The following is an 18283-nucleotide window of genomic DNA, read 5'->3' as shown; positions in this document are numbered from 1 at the left end:
GGCTCAGGTTCGAAAAGACCCTCAAGGACCATCGCTCGGGACCGCGGAGCACCGAACGCGGCCCACAGGAGCCCTGCCGGGCCGCGGACACAGAGGCGGGGCCAGTTCGCGTGTGCAGAGCGCCGAGGGGCGGCGCCCGCCATGACGCGGCACGGACGTTCGCGGCCGGACGGCACCGCCGCCCGGGGAGGCGCAGGCCGGGCGCCGGGGAAGGTCTGAGCGCGCGGAGCGCTGCCGGCAGCCGAGCCCCGACCCCCGACCCCCGACCCCCGACCGCGGGGCGGTGGAGCTGTGGGGCGACTGTCGCCGGGCCGCCGTTCAGACGCGCGCTCGCTACCGCGCTCTCACTCAGGGCGGCGCCGCGCCCGGGCCGAGGGCGGCCCCGCTCCCCGCTGCGGGCCGCGCTGCCGGGCTCCGCCAGAGGGCGCCGCTCTCCCCGCTCTTCCCCCCTCCCCCCCGTCGGGATGGGCCCCCGCTGCGGGAGGGAAGCGCGCCGGGCGCGCATGCGCAGTGCCGGGCGCTAGACGGCAGCGGCGATGGCTCCGCAGTGACGGTTGGATCTAACGGTTGCTATTGACATTGCGGCGAGGATCGGGCGGAGGACCCTCACCCCACGAGCGGCGCCCGGCCCGCGGCCGCGCAGCCTGCAGCCACCGGCCCCGCGGAGAAGGCCGCGGCGATGCGGCCGCGCTGAGGCCCAGGTGCATCCGCCTCCCTCCCTCCTTCCCTCCCTCCCCCGCCGCCGGAGCGGGCAGCGCGGCCCGGCCCGCCGCCGCCCTGAGCTGCCTTCGCGGTTCCTCCCTGCGGCCGTCGCCATGCGGGGCCGCCGCTGAGGCCGCGCCCGCGGGGAGAGCAGCAGGGCCCGGCGGAGCATGGCCCGCAGCCTGGCGTAGCGCCGCCGCCTCCCTGCGCCGCGGGCGGGCCGAGGCCGCCGCCGGGAGCGAGGCCCCGCGGGAGGCGGAGCAGCGGCAGCAGCAGCCAGCGCGGGCCCCGTGACAGGGCCGAGGCCGCCGGGCCTCCGCGCCGCCGCCGCCGCGCGGCTCCGGGTGGCCCCGCAGCGAGGTGACACCCCCGGCCCGGGGCCGCCCGCTCCGCCGCCCGCACGGACTCGGCGCCGCGCGTTCTTCTCACTCCGGAGGCGGCGGCGTGCGAGCGGCTGCGATGAACCCGGTGAATGCCACTGCTCTCTACGTTTCCGCGAGCCGCCTGGTGCTCAACTACGACCCGGGGGATCCGCAGTCCTTCACCGAGATTAACAAGCTCCTGCCCTACTTCAGGCAGTCCCTCTCCTGCTGCGTGTGCGGTGAGGACCTTTCTTTTGTTCGCTGCACAATGCGGGCCGCGGCGCGGAGCTCCGCCGGATCCGGGGCGGGGGCGGGCGGCGGGCCGGGCCGTGCTGTGTTACGCCGTGCTGTGCTGGGCCGGGCTGTACTGTGTTATGCCGTGCCGTGCTATGCTGTGCCGCGCTGAGTTATGCCGTGCCCTGTTATGCCGTGCCGTGCTGAGTTATGCCGGGCTGCGGGCGGTCCGGTCGCAGAGGGCGGTAGGACCATCATTAGCGGCTGTGGGAACGGCCCGCTGTAGCGCAGCTAATTGTTTTTAAGGAGAGGTGGCTGAGGGCGAGCGCGAGGAAAGGTGCTCGAGACACAGCGTAGGGGAAGGGAGAATTTCTGGCTTTCCGTTTTCGCTTTTCGTGCTTTACGTTTCAAGGAAAAAGAAACAAACAACGTAGATTGAGAGGTAGGAATTGTAAGCGCCCAGGAACAACGCTTGGATTGCTTTTGTGCACGGCAGGTAATTATCCTGCCCGGACAACCAGCGCGACGAGCCAGGCCGGGAGCTGCCAGGCTACCCCCGTTTCCTTCCTTCCCCCAAAAAAGAGCCTTCTGCCTTTCGGGAAGGGTCCGCACCCGGGGCTGCAGGGCTCTGCGCGAATCTGAACCGCTGCGTTCCGAGCGGTGAGCTGTGAGCGCACCGAGCCTCTGCCGGGCGCTGCTGTCTGCTGCTGTCCGCTGCTGTCCTGAGGCCGTGGCAAGCCCTGCTGCTGAGCTTTTGGATCTCCTGGACAGGCCGTGCTTCTGGCCTCTCCGGTTGCTTCTGTTTATCTGTGCTAATGTGTGGTCGCACCAATTTAACTGAATTACCGGAGTGTACAAACTTAGCCGTTTTATTTATTTACAGCCGCCGTTGGGGCTGTTAAGCGAGTCGTGGAGGCTTCCCGTCCTGTAGCGGTAGCTCCTCCCATTTAAAGTCTTAGAAAATAGAGCTCGGTTTGTGCGGGGAAAGGAGCTCGTTCGCAGGCTCGCTGCGTCGTCATTTCCTGAAATAATTTGCCCAAGTGTTTTTTTTCTTTTCCTCGTGGAACTCTGATGTCGATATGATTGCAACTCTGCTCTTTGTCTCTGGCGCCTTGCCTTCAATTCTGTTACTTCATATCCCTACCTGTGTCTTTTCCCATAAATCATTACTGCTTTTGCTCACTTAACTGATGGCTTTTGCTTGAAAATAGTATTTTTCTGATTTTTTTTTTCTTAAGATACTAGCAGAGGGATTATGTGTTTCTAACTACTGTGCTGTCTGAACTTCCCACGTTAAAACTACTCCTCTGAAACACGTTCTTTCCTCTCCATGCCTTGACTTCTTCCCTTAGTGGCCTTCTGCAGTCTTGTTTTTGCACTCTGTGTTATTGAAACTGTCTAATTTGTCCCTGCCCAAATCCCCAGGCTCCTTTTCCCCCCTCCAGCATTTCTTGCATGGCTTTTTTGTGGCTTTCAGGTTGTAGAGCAGTCTGTGCTGTTTTAGTTTGTTTTCTTCTACCAGCTTGTGCCTCCACAGATGTTCTGATTTACCAGCTACCTCGCAGTGGTTCCACTTCCTCTCTTCAGCTCCTATTGTCTTTGAATTGTAAGGTTGCTACTTGGAGTTGTTCTTCACTGCTGCAGCTAGCTTTCAGATAAGCAAAGCCGCTGTTGGTTTCAAAGATGTAGTCTACAAGGGATTCCCCAGTGTTGTCTTGGTGTCTGTTGGTGGCTCGGTAGATGTGGAGGCCCTGTAAATTCCGGGTTCTTTATGAGGCTGAGCGCTGTGCACCCATGTAGTAGCACGCAGGTCCTGTCCTGCAGAGTTAGTCAGGTGTCTTGCTTGATGCTGCAGGCAGTCAGTCACAGCAGTGCTCCTGTGCAGTGCCAAACTGCCCACTCTGGTGTTGACCAGCAGTCACAAATCTTCAGCTCAATTCACCTTCTTGTTTGCTTCTCATCTTGCTGCTCTTCTGTCCAGGTGATTATCGGTGCCTCTTCAGCTCTCTGACCTTGCTGTGATACTTTCAGAATGCATTTTGCCTCTTGTACAGGTGTGCGCTGAGAGTTATTACGCTTTTTGTATGTAAAAGATCATTTATAGCCCATCTTCTGCATGCCTTTCTCCGCTATCAGAGCCTTTTAAATCTCACACAGTGTTTTAAAGGTAAGGTTTAAGTACTGAGGTAGAGGTTACACTGTGAGATGCCACGATAACGAGAGCAGGTGTTTTGAGCACCAGAACCCAACTGTCTGTCTTCTAAAATATTGAAAGTTTTTCAGATGCTCGCTTCTTTTTCTAGATCTGTGGTCCATAGACTGTGAGATCCAAACACCTGCATATGGATTCAAGAGTATGGAACAATGAATGTCTGGTTATTTTCTTTGTTCAGTCTGTAGCGAAATGAAGTTTTGACTGTAAATGTCTAAAAACGCTGCTTTGTTGGAGAAATGCTGCGTGGTTTATCAGTAATGTGTATAAAACAGATACAATCCCATCGCAGGTCCTCTGGGAGATCCCTGCCCAAATTAGCGCTGCTCTTGTCATCAGCTTCAGCACTTAATCTCTCTGAATGCATCCTGCTAGGCTTTGTTATTCTGTAGGTGTTCATTCTGCAGTCAGGACTGTCCATTTAGTTTCACGGAATTGGTTTTAGGAGCGACAGCTACATCCATCAGCTGATGTGGTTGTGTTCCCACTGTTTGCTCAGTGCGTTGGATTCAAGCCAACTGGTTTGCTTCTGATCTGATAGCAAAGCTGCCCCGGCAGAAAGTCGTAATGTGTGGCGTTGTAAATTGGTCAGCTAGCTGTGCTCCAGTGCATTGGAGGTTTCTGCCTTTCCTGATGGGTTGGAAAGGTTAACTCACAGCGATGGGCAGCAGCGTGTGCTTCTAGGATTGAAGTGTGAGCACGTGGTGGCTTCATGGCTGGAGCTGCAGGTGATGCATCGTCCTGTTGGAGGGGCGTGAGATGGCATGTCTGGAGATTTGGGATGAAATAAGTACTTTGTGCGGGGCAGAGGGTGTTTTGAGGATGAGAGATCTGTGTTTTAGACTCTGAACTAACGTGATTCTTATTAAATTGCATACTAATACCACGTGCCATCTAAAAATAGCCTGACTGGGTTTATGCAACAAATCTCTGTGTTTTAAAAATACTGCCTACCAGATATAAATCTTAAAAGCAACTCTCTCTGTTTTGAATACTGTGTAGGTTTCTTCAAGTCACTCGGAATGTCAATTGTCTTTCCATCATTAGCAGCCTTGAACATCAGTTAAAATGTTTGTAGGAGATTGTCATCTGGTCGTTTGGCTTTTTTCTGTCAGTGGAAAACTTCACCCTGGAAGCCTCTGACAAACATTTAGAAAGTATTTGGAAGATTGTTGCTTCTTTAGAATGTAAAAGGACTGGAAGGGTTGCATGGTTTGAGTGGGACGCTGCACACGTGGCCAGGAACCCAGAGGTAGTCTGCACTATGGAAATGCAGGGTGAGAGTACAGCTCTTGTCTCACATCCCATGGCTTACGTTACAGGATGTTTAAGGCACCGTGTGGCTTCACAGAGATGAAGGGGTGGCACAGAACAAAGAAGCAGTGTGATAATACTGACCGGCACCTCACAGCTCCTGGGGGATGTGATGAGGGAGCTGTGAGAATTTTAGCTGGAGGTTTGAAGGCTAAATGGTAAAGCAAAGTTATGGAACCAACTGCCAAGCATGGGGAATGGTGTGCATTCAAATGGAAATAAGTATTATGTCAACTCTTTTTATTTGATGTCACTGTAGGGATGCTATTCCCACCCTGCTCTTGTATAAACGCATTAGCCTAGCTGTTGAAACTTTTTATGCTGTAGATAGAAGCTGAGTCTTTGTCCAACCAGCCAGGCACCAAAGTTCTCCAGAGCTGGTGATACACTGAGTTGTGTAAACATGTGCATCTCTTTTTCATCTTGTCCACGTTTGTGGCTTGGTGGTGGCTTTCCTTCTTTCTTGCCCCTTGCTGAGCTGATTCCCCATTGCTTCTGCAGGTCGACTCTGCTTTTCCCCTCTGCTGGTCCCTAGTGGGACCTCATCCAGCCCCCCTGTCTTCAGCTCTCAGCAGTGCTGGTATTGACCCCAAGTGGAATTGCTGACCTTTAGGCTTTGCTTTGCCACTGGAAACTGTGAATTAGACTTTTCGAACAGTACTGTTTCTTCAAACGTTCATAATGGAAATTTCTCCAAACATCTAAGGGAACAAGCTTCTAGAAACTAGTGGGATGCAAATGAATTGTGATTCTGGAGCAATTGAGGTTTGAATTTTGTGATGACACTGAGACAGAGCGAAGTATGCAGCACTTATGGGGTGTCCTTCACAGGAGATGGCTGTGTGATACTCGGGTGTAAAAGTTCTTGAAAATTCAGTTTGCAGTCATGGAGATGGAAAGAGGGAGAAGGAACATATTCCCACTCCTGAAAGGCCTTATTGATGTGCACGAGATTGGACTTTCTTTGCAGATGTGAGCTATTTCTGAGCAAGTTAAGCCTGGATATCAGAGGCGTACAGTGAGAAAGCACGATCGATTTTTGTGATGGAAACAATGAGTGGAATTCTCATTCTTTGTCCATTCTCCTTCTGTTGAGGAAAGTGAAGGGTGATTCATGATCTGGGCTGCCGGATCACAGTTCCCTTCTGTGTTTGAAAGAAGTGTGCATTGGCACATTTTTCTCAGGTATTTTTTGTTGATGTTTTCTTCTTTTCTCTATTTTAACTAATGAAAACTACTGTCCAGCTATCACATGTTGGCCGTTCTCTGAATGCACCACTTTTTAGCCAGGAACTTGGTTGATTTCTCTTCCTCTTAAATCCCCTTACTTAAATTTGCTGTTTCCTGTTTAAAATCCTGCTCGTGACTTTTGGGAGAACTGCTTTTTCAAGGCTGTCTGCATTGCACTGCACACGTTTTGACAACACAAGGCTGTACCTATTGAATTTTAAATTGGTTTCTAAACTAAAAATACTCCAGTCTTAAAACAAAATTGAGAAGCCTTGGTAGGAGGAGTGTCTGTGGTTTCCACCGTGAGATCTTGGTGGCGCTGGGCTTCGGAAGGCAGCTGCAAAGCAAAGTCACAGCATTGCCTTCCAGTGTGACCTGAGGTGCGTGTTTGTCGTTGAGGCAGTGGGAGGTGATGGAGTAGTTCTGATGCTCAGCTGAGGATGTTGGCCACTCTGATTGTGTTGCACAGTGTTTAAAGACGAGCTGATAAGTTTCCAACAGGCATCTTTCTGGGGTTGATTACCCAGATCTGTAGGCGAATCCAAACACGGATTTCTTTAGTTTGTTTTCTTACTGCGTTATGATTTACAGATCAGCTTGAGTAGCTATGCAGTAAGGAGTTGCTTGATACTACGTTGGAGTTGTGTGAGGCCAAAAAAGTTTCTTCACGTTTATGTATAACTTGAGAGTAATGCAAAGCACATTGACAGCCGGCTTTTCCAGATAAGTAGAATTTTCCAGCCTCGAGAAAGGAATTCACTTTGAAATCCTTCCATGCTATAATTTGTCAGTCTCCTCTCCTGAGCCCAGTGGTCACAGCACAGCGCTTGCTGCTGCTTAGAATCGTATTCTTAGATCAGAGGAGATCACAGACATAGGATTGGAATTGGAAGGGACCTCTGAGGCCATCTGAGTGACACAGCCCGCAGAGCAGGAGCGATAGCGCACAGTTCTGTGGCTGTTGAGCTTCTACTTGCTTGCCGTGCTGTACAAAACAAGGGTGATTTTGGTGAAATTTATACTTCAACAAAATTGGACCTGCTTTCTTCACTAGTTTGCTTTGTCTAATTAGGATATAATACTTATATCAGTCTATAAATTTGGGCCTTTAAGAAGGCAATATACAATGTTCCAGTAGGCTTTCCAAGGGCGTCAAAGCGGGTTTGTGTGCTGAGAATGTACCTCCTTTTCTAGGGCGCTGTGCCTTTGTTCAAGGCAGCTAAGAACGAAAGGAGCACATTTGCTGGATACGTGCACCTCATAACCACGCTGTGCCCAATTCTTCTCCTCCTGTGGTCTGTGAGATACAGTTTGCAGATGCTTCCCCTCTTCCTGCAGCTGTGCAGTAATGCTCATTAAGGAACTCCATAGGAAGTGTTCCTTGGGGCTTAAATGACCTCCCTCCTGGTAACAGCTTTCCAGGACAGCCACGATGTTCTGTAAATAATGTATTAGAAGTCTTTTCTCTGTATATCCTGCTTACTGAGTGTAAGTGCTCACATTAAAGTAGATGTTTGGTAAACCCTTCTGATAGTAGGGAGGTCAAGAGCTGATGTTTAGAGAAATGTGAAGCCTCTTATTGGAGGCATTATAAGAACGAAAGAGGATGAGCAAAGATGAAATTTAGTACTACGAGTTCTTTCAAGTAGGAGCAATAAAGGTCTGTGTTGAGTAATCATGGTGGGATCTTAGGAGGAAGAGTGACTGCACAATAAAATGGCAAATGAGATTTAGTTGATCAATGCTGAATAGTAAACATGGAGAAAAATATTACTTCTCAGAGCACATCATTTTATATCTTAAGGAGTTTCTGTAAACGTATGTAAGTGATAGACTGCTGATGGCTGCCAGCCAGAAGTGAGATCTTGGCCTTTCAGTGTAAAATCGTGGAAATATTATCTCAGTGCTGAGTATCAATCAAAAGTACAACAAATGTTAAAAACCAGGAATGGTGGCAAAGTTTATTATGGCACTGTGTAAAGCTGTATAAGCTTCCCAGTGTGGGGAAGAGGCAACGTGGGGGATAGAGAGGTGGCTGTGAAACCATGAGCAGTGTGGTGAGGAGGTAGGGGTGGGGATTGACTGCTGGCCTCTTCCAACACAAGAAGCTGAGATTGCCTGGTGAAACCAGTAGGTGTAATGGTTCGAAACCAAAAGTCATGCTTAGCACAGGGACCTTCTTGTCAAAGCCTGTTGTGACAGATGACATTTGAAACAGCTCAAGAAGAGATGAGGCAAGCCTCTGGAGAGACTCTTGAGGGTTACTGAATACGTGGATACGTGGAAACTCCATCTCCAAGAATAACAGCTAAAGGCTGGGCAAGGAGTAAGGCTGTGCTTGCCTTGTTCTTACTCCATGCCGTAGGCATCTGCTTTTGGCCACTGGTGAGATGGGACACTGCACTGCATGGATCTCTGGTCTAACTCCGTGTGGTTATTCTGGGCTTTGAGGATGGGTTAGACAACATCTCGGAAGCCTTTCCATCATCATTTTCTTGGTGAACTTTATAATCTGAATCTGGGGAAATCTGCTAATTTGGGAGCCTGTGCAATCCAACAGTTCAAAACATCCCAATGCTTAATACCTCCAAATTCTTGGCTAGAGCTCAGATATTGCCTTTCTGGGACAATGTTGTTGACTTGGCATGATTCCCCAAGTATTAAAGCTAATTAAGCTTAAATTTCCTGTGAGTTTGCATCTCATGATTATTTTAATTTTTTTTTAATATTAGCAATACTAAATCTGAAGAGGGTAATAAGTGCCACAGAGCATGCACAAGAAAAACTTTGACTGACTGGAGAGTGAATATGAGATATGAGCTCAAGCTGAAAATATTCCCGTGGCTCAGGCATTCCTAATGTCTCCCCTGTGTAGGTTGCTGGCATTTATGGAGAGTAGAACTCGCAGTGTTCTTTCCTCCAGTGAGAGCATACAGAGTGGTTTGTTTTGTCTGTCCATCTGTCTTCCTCTGGAAATCACCACTTTTTTTTTTTGGAGATTTTAATATCTTCTTTTAGCTTTTGCACCCGTTCAGCAGCTTCAGCCAAATGTATTTTGGGATAAATGAATTGCACAGTTGCCAGCAAGATTAAGAAAAAAAAATCTAATTAAAAGTTAAATTGTGGCTGCACATTTCTTATTTGGACTGATTAGTATTTCATAATCTGTAAAGCGTTGATCACTCTTTAAGAAGCAAAACAGGCTGAGGGTGGACCAAGGCACAGGCACAGCACTGCTGGCCTTTTCCTGCTGGAAGTGCAGTGGATGCATATGTAGTCTCAGAGCATTATGTGAGCAAGTGTTTCTTGTGTTTGCTCCTTGCTCGAGTCAGAGCACAGCTTTCTGCTTTTCCTGCTGGGAGGGCTAACATCCAGAAGGGCCCAACAGCTGCTTGTAAACTCTTTCCACTTACAGACATTGCTTTTAAAACTAGCTGATGCAATTTAAAGCTTTCTTTTGTTTTTCCCCAATGAATGGCGGTTATGGGCTTTTCTCACAAAATCAGATGTTACCTTATGGCCACCATGGACATCTCTGCTTGTGTTGCTCTGTAAATAGTGTCATTTAAAGGGAACGTAACGTGTCTTCTGCAGGCTGCATTGTGTGTGTGAGTGGTGAGGGGCTGGAACAGCTGCCCAGAGAGGCTGTGGATGCCCCGTCCATCCCCAGAGGTGTTCAAGGCCAGGTTGGATGGGGCCCTGGGCAGCCTGGTCTTGGTATTAAATGTGGAGGTTGGTGGCCCTGCATATGGCAGGGGGTTGAGATTCCTGATCCTTGAGGTCCCTTCCAAGCCGGGCCATTCTGTGATTCTGTTCCACCTGATGGCTTTAAATTTTCACTGCGTAACTTGTAGAGTGTTATGCTGTTGTCTTCGTAGGATCTGGAGTCAGTCTTCCTCAATTCAGCCTTTCTCAGAGCAGCAAGGAAAAGTTACATACCTACTGTTTGGTTATACGCTCATTTTCCAATTGCTGCGGTTGTGCTTTGAGCCCCTCTTGTGCAGCTTCTATGCATGGTTCCTTCTGTATTGCTTTTGAGGAGCTGTATTAGAATGCTGCATGTTCCCGCACAGTCACAGCTCCAGCTGCAGCATGGGGGCATCTCTCATGTCCCATCAGTACCAAAGGATTCAGGTTTCAGAGGGAAAACGGGAAGGTCCCTTCATCTGCTCATTCATGGCATCCAGGAGCTCTGTAAAATGACAGAGCTAATGCAAGTTTCCTATTACTTCAAATGCACAAAAAGCTGAATTTTCAAAAGATGCTTCCATGTAATGGAAGGCAGGGAAGGCTGGGTTAGGAAAGGGCATGGAGCTTTGTCACAAAAGATGGAGCGCAGGGACAAGTTCCGTGATTTAAGGGCGGCTGCAGGCTGTGATCAGTATGTGCTGTTCTTGGGAGGGACTGGGTTCCCTATAGGGTAACACAGCATAGAGAAGTTGGGGTGATTTTCGTTGAACTCGTAGCTCAGTGCACTCAAGGAGGTTGGGTTGGTTACAGCGCTCCAAAGGGCTCCACGGGAATCTGCTGTGGAAGGTCCAACTGATTTAAAATTTCCTTGAAAGCAGCTGATGAAAGGAGATATTTATGACTTGGTCTTTCAGTCTACTTTGCACGCTTTGCTTTCTGTTCCCAATTTTCCAAATAGTACTGATTTGTTCCTCAGAACATGTTTCACTTTGGTGAAATCTGTGTGGGAATCCACTGATGGTTGTCACTCATCCAACAGAGGCTCCTCGTAGGGAGACAGTGCTGATCAAACTGAACATGTGCTGTTACAGAAGGGGAAACCTGTTGCTGTAGACGACTATAGGTACTGTGAAGTTTATTTAGGCATTAAAATACCTTGCTGGCTTGCAGCTGGCTAAAACCAACCAAGTGATACTGGATATAGTTACCAGCTGAATTGCTTCTATGCAGAATTTAAATTAGCACTGTTCTTTTGTATTTTATTCTTCCATGTTGCTCACCTTGTTCTTGAGAACAAGCAAAGGCATTCTTCTGGACTTCTCATTTCAGAGAGATGAAAACCTCACCTTGCAGATTCTCAGCACCACGAGTGTAAAGGCTGTGCTCTCAGGTGTGTTCAGTACATCAGCAACTGGCTTTTTAAAATGGTTTTCTCCTTAACAGTAAGATCTCCGAGAAATTTCTTGCAATCCCCTCACATCTGCACAGGATGTGTGAGCTGGTTTTGACACTTTGAAGTATTTAAGCATCGTGGTTGTGACAACTACTGTTATTTTAAATATTGGCCCAATGATGGGAAGTGGGGATCCACCGCTCCCCAGGATAAGTTAACAGTTCCCTGGTTGCATCTTCTTCTCTGGCACGAGAGTAATCTCTTAAGGAACAATATACGATATACGTTTCTTCCATTTTTATTCAAATACATTATTGGGTGTTTTATTTGGTACTTAATAAGAATTCGTAGGAGCCATTTAGTTGCTTTTGTTGTTCACAAAACTAAAATCTTTGTGCTTCATTGGTGACGCTGTCATAAAGCTGTGCTCTGTTTTCAATCCCAGCCAAATGAAAAGTGAAACAGTCTCTGTTGTGCGTTCCTTTCTTCTGGGCTTGCTATTGCATCATTTTTACATTCCTTTTAGGGTTTCCCTTTACTCGCTTGCCATTTGTTTTCACTGATTTAATTAAAACCTCTGCCTTGGCTCTTCATGGAGGTTTGTTGCTGCACTTCTGGTAAACTCATAGAAATCTTATGTCTTTTGTAGCTTTCAGTGGAAGAATTGCTGAGGGCACATAGGGACTGGATCTGTTGTGCTTCTAAAGGCTGCAGCAGCACAACCAATTACGCATGGCGTCGTGGTGTGATATATTTCTATTTTTTTCTGAAGTTTTAAAATCAGATATGGCATCTGTGAGAATTTTTAGATGATTCTTTGCACAGTATGATTTCCTGTGACTTGTTGGACCTTCCTGGGCCACTTATTGCTGTTACAATCCTGTATCCTGTATGATCCGGGAAGCCTGGCTTGAGTTCACGGTAATCTTTCTTTTTCTCTCTTCCTTTAGGAAATTTGCTACAAGATCCTATTGCTCCTACAAACTCCACGTGTCAGCATTATGTCTGCAAAACGTGTAAAGGCAAGAAGATGATGATGAAACCATCCTGCAGCTGGTGCAAGGACTATGAACAGTTTGAGGAGAACAAGCAGCTAAGCATTTTAGTGAATTGCTATAAGAAACTCTGCGAGTACATAACACAGACTCCCCTGGCACGAGACATTATCCAAGCAGTTGACTGTTCTGCAGATCTTTTGGCTTTGCTCAAAGACGGATCGCCACTCCACGAAGAGACGGAAAAATCTCCTGACACAGCCTTGTCTTTGTGTTTGACACATTCCCCAGTACCTTCAACCTCGGAGCTCACAAGCGATCCTCCAGCTAATTTGACGTCGAAACCTGAGAGCGCGCAGAATGTTGATATTCGAGGTTCTGTTATCAACGGGTTGCCCAATTGTAATGGGCTTTCGGTAGATAAACTTGGAGTGAATATTCCTTCTCCTGAACACGCCAACACGATCGATGTATGCAGTACCGGAGAGTACATGAAAAATGAAGATAACTCTAGCAGCCTGCAGCCTGTGTGTGACCCAGTTTCTACCAGTGACTTGTGCACGACGGGCATTGACATCTGCAGTTTTAGTGAAGATATCAAGCCAGGCGGATCGCTTCTCCTTAGTGTTGAGGAAGTTCTCCGGAGCTTAGAAACCGTTTCAAATACCGAAGTCTGTGGTTCTAATTTGCAGCCCAGCTTGGAGGCAAACGTGACTAATGGCCCTTTCCTACAGCTTTCTCCCCCGCCTCTTAGCCATAACATTTTTGTGTCCACAGATGCTTCTCCTCATGGGATCTCATGTACAGCAGCAACACCCAAGGTAGTCAAGTTAAACAGAAAGCGATCTCGATCAGAAAGCGACAGTGAAAAGGTGCAACCTCTACCCATCTCCAGCATCATCTGTGGCCCAACACTGGGAGCATCAGCTCCTGTAACAGTGAAACAGGAAAATAAAATGTCTTTGCAGCCTGTTGCAACTGTACCTAACGGAGGCACTACTCCCAAAATAAGTAAAACTGTGCTCCTGTCTAACAAAAGCGTGAAAAAGAATTTAGAACATGCCCCTAAGAAATCTCACCCAAAAGCCAAACCAGGGGTGCTGAAAACAAAAGACAAAGCAAAGGAGAAAGTCCCTAGCAGTAACGTTATGCCGGGAAGCCCGACAAAAACTGTGTATAAAAAGCCACAAGAAAAGAAAGGGTGCAAATGTGGTCGTGCCACCCAAAATCCAAGTGTTCTTACATGCCGTGGCCAACGCTGCCCTTGCTACTCTAACCGCAAAGCCTGCCTTGACTGCATATGCCGTGGCTGCCAAAACTCCTACATGGCTAATGGGGAGAAGAAGCTGGAGGCATTTGCGGTGCCAGAAAAGGCCTTGGAGCAGACTAGGCTTACTTTGGGCATTAATGTGACAAGCATTGCGGTGCGCAATGCCAGCACAAGCACCAGTGTAATCAATGTGACAGGGTCACCAGTAACTACGTTTTTAGCTGCCAGTACACACGATGAGAAAAGTTTGGAGGAAGCTATAGACGTGAGATATGACTGTTGAATCTTTTTCTTTTCCCTGCCGTCAGTAGGGGAACTGCTACAGTTTAAAGGCAGCTATGGTTCTGTTTAACTTGCTGGAGCTCCTGCGTTTAGATCACTTGTATCAAGTGTTTTTCATTGCTATGTTATGTGTATTAGTGTCTGGGAAATAGTTGCAGATAATGGAGGAGTTACCCTAAAACTGTTTTTAGTTCTTACAGCACCTCATAGTTTGAGATGAATTGCTGATGTAAATGATTTTATCACAAGATCTTTGGCAAGGAGAAATATTAACCTCATTGTACTTGCTCATGCTTTGTGCTCAGTCAAAGCTTCTGCTTAAACGTAGAGAAGTGCTATCTAGTTAGCCCGTGCAAACTGTGCTAGATTATGGTGCAGAAAAATAATTCTCAATTGGTTACAATCACTACTGCCAGAAAATCGCCTGGTATTTCTGGAGAAAATGCAGCATTAAGCTGAGGAACACAGTCTGAAAAGGGTAGGTAATTTTTGATTGTTAGAATTGATTATGGAGCAGTTACAAATTAAGATCAGTAAGATCTGAGAAAGCTAACAGCCCACAAAGCAGTTCAGTCTCCCACTGAGGGTCGGGGAGATGAGTTATTCAGACACGAACGTTAAATCACTGTCACCAGTGTGCCATCCCCATTAATACCATCATTCCTTTTTTTCCCTGCCAGTTCCACTGGTCACGCTCCTGATCTGTTAATGCCCTCCACGCCAGCTCCATTTGTTTGACGTGTGTCTGTTTTGACTGAAGTGGAAAAATTGCTTGTACACAAAGAAGGTTCAGGTGTGAGGAGCACTGCCTTCTTAGCAGCCCTCTCCTTTTTTGCTTTCATTGCCAGTTCCTGATGATTTTGATTTTAGTGCTGCCGCTTCTAGAACAGAGCTGCTGCTATTTTTTTAGTGAGCTTCTGAGGAGGGGCTCCGTGGCTGGTTTTCCTCTGCCCCTGTTGTGCTGCCAGTCAGTGAGTGCAGTATGCAGATACCTCCTGCAGTTGCCATTGCTGGGTGTGTTTGGTTTTTGAAGCCGAAGCGCAGCACACCTGGGGGAGCTCCTTTGAGGGCAGTTCTTTGCTGACAGGATCTCTTGGCTGGGGCAGAAAATGGATTTCTATCAAAGGCCAAATATTTTGGATGTTTGTTAGACACAAGAAGCTGTATAATTTACCCGGAATCCGTCACGTTTTTCTGTGATATATTGAAAGTCGCTTTCAAAGGTCAGTGTTTTTGTGACTTGGGCTGAAAAGATCCCAAGTGGAAAAATAACAAGTGTTAAAAATTGAAAACCTTCATAGGAATTCAGCTTTATGATAATTTAAAATAAAAAAAGTTCATTTAGTCGTAATCCCCAAATAAAAGTACAGTCAGAAGCATTTAGTCCTGCCGTTAAGATTCCATTGGCAACTTGGAAAATGCAGTTGTTTTGTGAAAGCAGAAATTTCTCCTCTTGGAATGACAGAGCACAGATTGAGCACAGGCTGACTAGAACACACAACATTACCTTCTAATTTAAAAGGCGATTCCTGTTTCAACAGCATGTTAAATAGTACGTGAGTTTTTCCAGTTAACTGCTTCCATCTTTCTTTAATTCATCTAATGGAGTCTGCAGTGCTTGCTGACCTAACGTTAGGTATATTTTGATTTGGCACAAAGCATGTACAATGATGGTTACTCACCTAAGAAATAAGCAAAAACCTTTGGACACGAATGGCACCTCCTTTCGTTTTGTAGTGTACCATGGTGTCATTTTCTGTGGACGTGGTCAGATCTTTTTGTTGGTTTTGGTTTGTTTCTCCCCCCGTCTTTTTTGTGGGGTGGGTAGGGTGGGGGGTTAAAGCCATAGGAAGAAAAATGTGATGTATGTGTCCAGTCTGTACTTTTTTGTTTTTGTTTTGCAAGAAGAGTTGAAAAATATTTTTGATAATGAGTAAATGGTGGAAAATGCTTCTTAGTATTCTTGTCTTTATTTGCCAACCCAGGTACCTAAGGTCTGTGTTTTCTAGCCCTCATGAGATTTAATGATGTCCTATTAAAATGTATTTAGTTAAACTTGTATGTGATTTTTGTGTTGACCCAAGAGGATCCTACCGTTTCCTGACTTGGTGGTTTGATCGTGACCTACTGATGTAAATCTGTTTCCCAGTCCACTACGTGTAAGAAACGTTGCCAGACCGGAGTCTGATCTAAGAGGAGTAAAATGCACAGCATGGGTTATTTCTGAATGGTTTTGCAGAGCTGTTAAGTTTTGCTGGCGTTGTTGGTGGTACATTTATTAGGACTTCTATTAAATTACATGCGTAGTACCTTTGCTCCACAAATGCAGGAGTACTTGGAGTCTTTAGTATCTCACTGCTGCATTAAATATGGTGGTTTAGGTCGAGTGTGTTTTGGAACTGTTGACAGGAGAGCCCTGATCGTTAATGTAACAGTGCAAATGGTAGATTCAGGTTGTTTCTAAAAACGTTTCTTTTTATGCTGCCACGTTTTTGAAATGTGTATTAAAATTCAAATTGATTTAATAAATGTTAGTTTTCTAATTCTATTTTGCAACTGCTCAGAGCATCGGTGTGGCATATTTCAAACTTGCTGTCTACACACTGCTTAGTTCATTGATGACTAATTCTGTAGCTGTTTAAATTAAGGTTTGGTTGGTTGCATTTTTTTAATCTCCTGGCTAGTTGTTCCTGAATGAGCTGAACAACAGAAAGGGTCACAGTGTTCCTGGTAATGATTGCAGTGGTTCCAGTTTAAAAAAGCATTTTTTTCCATTTTAAAAGGGATATCAGCAGCCTGCTGGTGTGGGAGCTTCCAACGATGCTTGTAGTCAAAAGGAGTTAAGTGACCAACATCACACACAGCAAGGGCTTGCACCCTGTTGGCCATCAGTGGAGAAGCACAGGAGAATGGCTGGCAGAGAGCCCTTGCAGTGATTCCAGCTATAGCTCAGCCTGGGTTGGCTGGGCTGGCAGGACTTCCCTGGGTGCTGTCAGCCTGGCCTTCCTCCTGTAGTGCTGCGCAGTGGGGGAACTCTTCTCTGTGCTGGCAGAAGAGCCTGCTTGGGGATTTCATTTAGGCAGTGTGTGACACTCAAGCTTTCTTCCCAGTCCACCTCAGGAAAGTGAAACTTCCAAGCTTTAATACAATTCTGACATCTGCAGAGCTGGGTCAGAAAGAAGCAGCATAGTTTTAGCGTATGCTTTGCTATGGTGGTCTTCCTGCCTGAAAACTGCTGTAGAGATGGAAAGAACAGCTTCTTGTGGAAGGGGACTTTGGATTGTGTTCTGATGTGTGCCAGTACAAACATAGTGCTTATGGCCTTCTCAGTCTGAACATATGGAAGATGCTTTTTCAAGAAAGAAAACATTTAAACTTCTAATTTTAATGGGAAAGGCTCTTTCGATGTATTATGTGAGTGAGGGAGGGAGGAGGGGGCAAGGAAGCAAAACTGGAAATGACCACTTGGTTTATGCTGCTCTTGCAGGCAGTTCAGTTGTGCAGGTGATGTTCTTGCTCTCTGACATTTCTAACCCTCATGTATAATGCCTGTGAACAGTGAGGTTGCAACATGCTCAACTCCCTGTGGATGTTCTGTACATGCATTTGAGTATGGTTTCATTGTCAGAAACTGGAGGCAGGTAGCATGTCTCCTTCTGCAGCTGCTTCAATTTGTGTCAGCACGGAGTTTTCAGACAGAAGAAACAAGGCTGCCAGCTCCCCCCTCTCCAAAACCACTGTCAATTTTGCATAGTCACAAGGAAGCCTATGGAGTTGCGACACACCAGCAGTCTGAAATGAAACCTGAAAGCCCTGCTTTCAAAGCAGGTATTGCTAGCACAGCAGGGGCTTGTTGTTTGGTGAGACAGGTGGATTTTAAAGAAAACGATCATACAGACGTGGCACACAAATCTTGCAAAGAATTCTGATGTGATCTAGAATAAAAGCATCTCTTTACTGTATGGAAGCACATGCCCCAGATATTTTTAATGTATTAAATCTTTATACAGTTGAGAATAAAAAGGTGGATTATAAGCAATGCCTTCCTGAGAAGTGAAACAACAAAAAAGAGCAGCTTTGGATACATCAGAATAACTTCAGGTGTAGGTGGTGCAGCTGTAACATTCACCCTGACACTTCACACGTGTTAAGGTGGTACTGCTTGTGCTGCAGGCACGTCTTTGTCCAGTCTTAACTACTCCATTTTTATAACTGAAGGCCTTGGGTATTTTAAAGAAACCAGAGGTCACTACCAAAAGGTGTGCAATCCACAGATCAGACGTGTGTGTGTGCAGCCACCAGTCTCACAAAGTAAGAAGATCATGCAGCACTTGTACTTCAGCGATGAAAACAGAATATTTTTCTTTCTCCCCTCTGTGCCGCTTGCAGAGGATCCAGGAGAAGTCTGTTCTAAGATTAAAATGAGGGACGCAGGAATTTGGTAAGCTGGTACAGGAGCGGGGCTCCACGCTGAGGAGGAAGACCTGAGGAAGGTGAGTGTTGGGCCTGCTGCTTCTCCCCGGTGTGTTCAGCAGAGCTGCGCCTCCCGGCTCCGTGGGGTTGCTGACAGGCAGCTGGATGAGCTCAGCAGCAATAGGG

At 47.0% G+C, this 18283-nt stretch overlaps 1 protein-coding gene across 2 annotated transcripts; it reads left to right on the top strand.

Moving 5' to 3' along the window:
• The first annotated feature begins 1038 nt into the window (after nt 1–1038).
• Nucleotides 1039–18234, top strand: MSL2 (MSL complex subunit 2). Of its 2 annotated transcripts, none has more exons than XM_048954353.1 (2): nt 1039–1303; nt 12088–18234. In XM_048954353.1, the coding sequence occupies exons 1-2, from the start codon at nt 1162–1164 to the stop codon at nt 13683–13685; spliced, it is 1740 nt and encodes a 579-aa protein (XP_048810310.1). In that variant the 5' UTR covers nt 1039–1161; the 3' UTR covers nt 13686–18234. The 2 variants fall into 2 exon arrangements, with proteins under 2 accessions (XP_048810310.1, XP_048810312.1); XM_048954355.1 differs by lacking the exon at nt 1039–1303 and adding an exon at nt 1388–11134.
• Nucleotides 18235–18283: the final 49 nt, after the last annotated feature.

The sequence above is a fragment of the Lagopus muta genome, chromosome 9 (genome assembly GCF_023343835.1).
Source record: "Lagopus muta isolate bLagMut1 chromosome 9, bLagMut1 primary, whole genome shotgun sequence".
In the NCBI taxonomy this organism is placed as follows: Eukaryota; Metazoa; Chordata; class Aves; order Galliformes; family Phasianidae; genus Lagopus; species Lagopus muta.
Note: the sequence above shows the minus strand (reverse complement) of the source record. Positions and strands in the feature narration are given on the sequence as shown.

Coding starts and splice junctions, on each gene's coding strand:
- MSL2 (XM_048954353.1), top strand. CDS start 1,162: ATGAACCCGGTGAATGCCACTGCTCTCTACGTTTCCGCGAGCCGCCTG. Junction 1,304..12,087: donor CCTCTCCTGCTGCGTGTGCG/GTGAGGACCTTT, acceptor CTCTTCCTTTAG/GAAATTTGCTACAAGATCCT.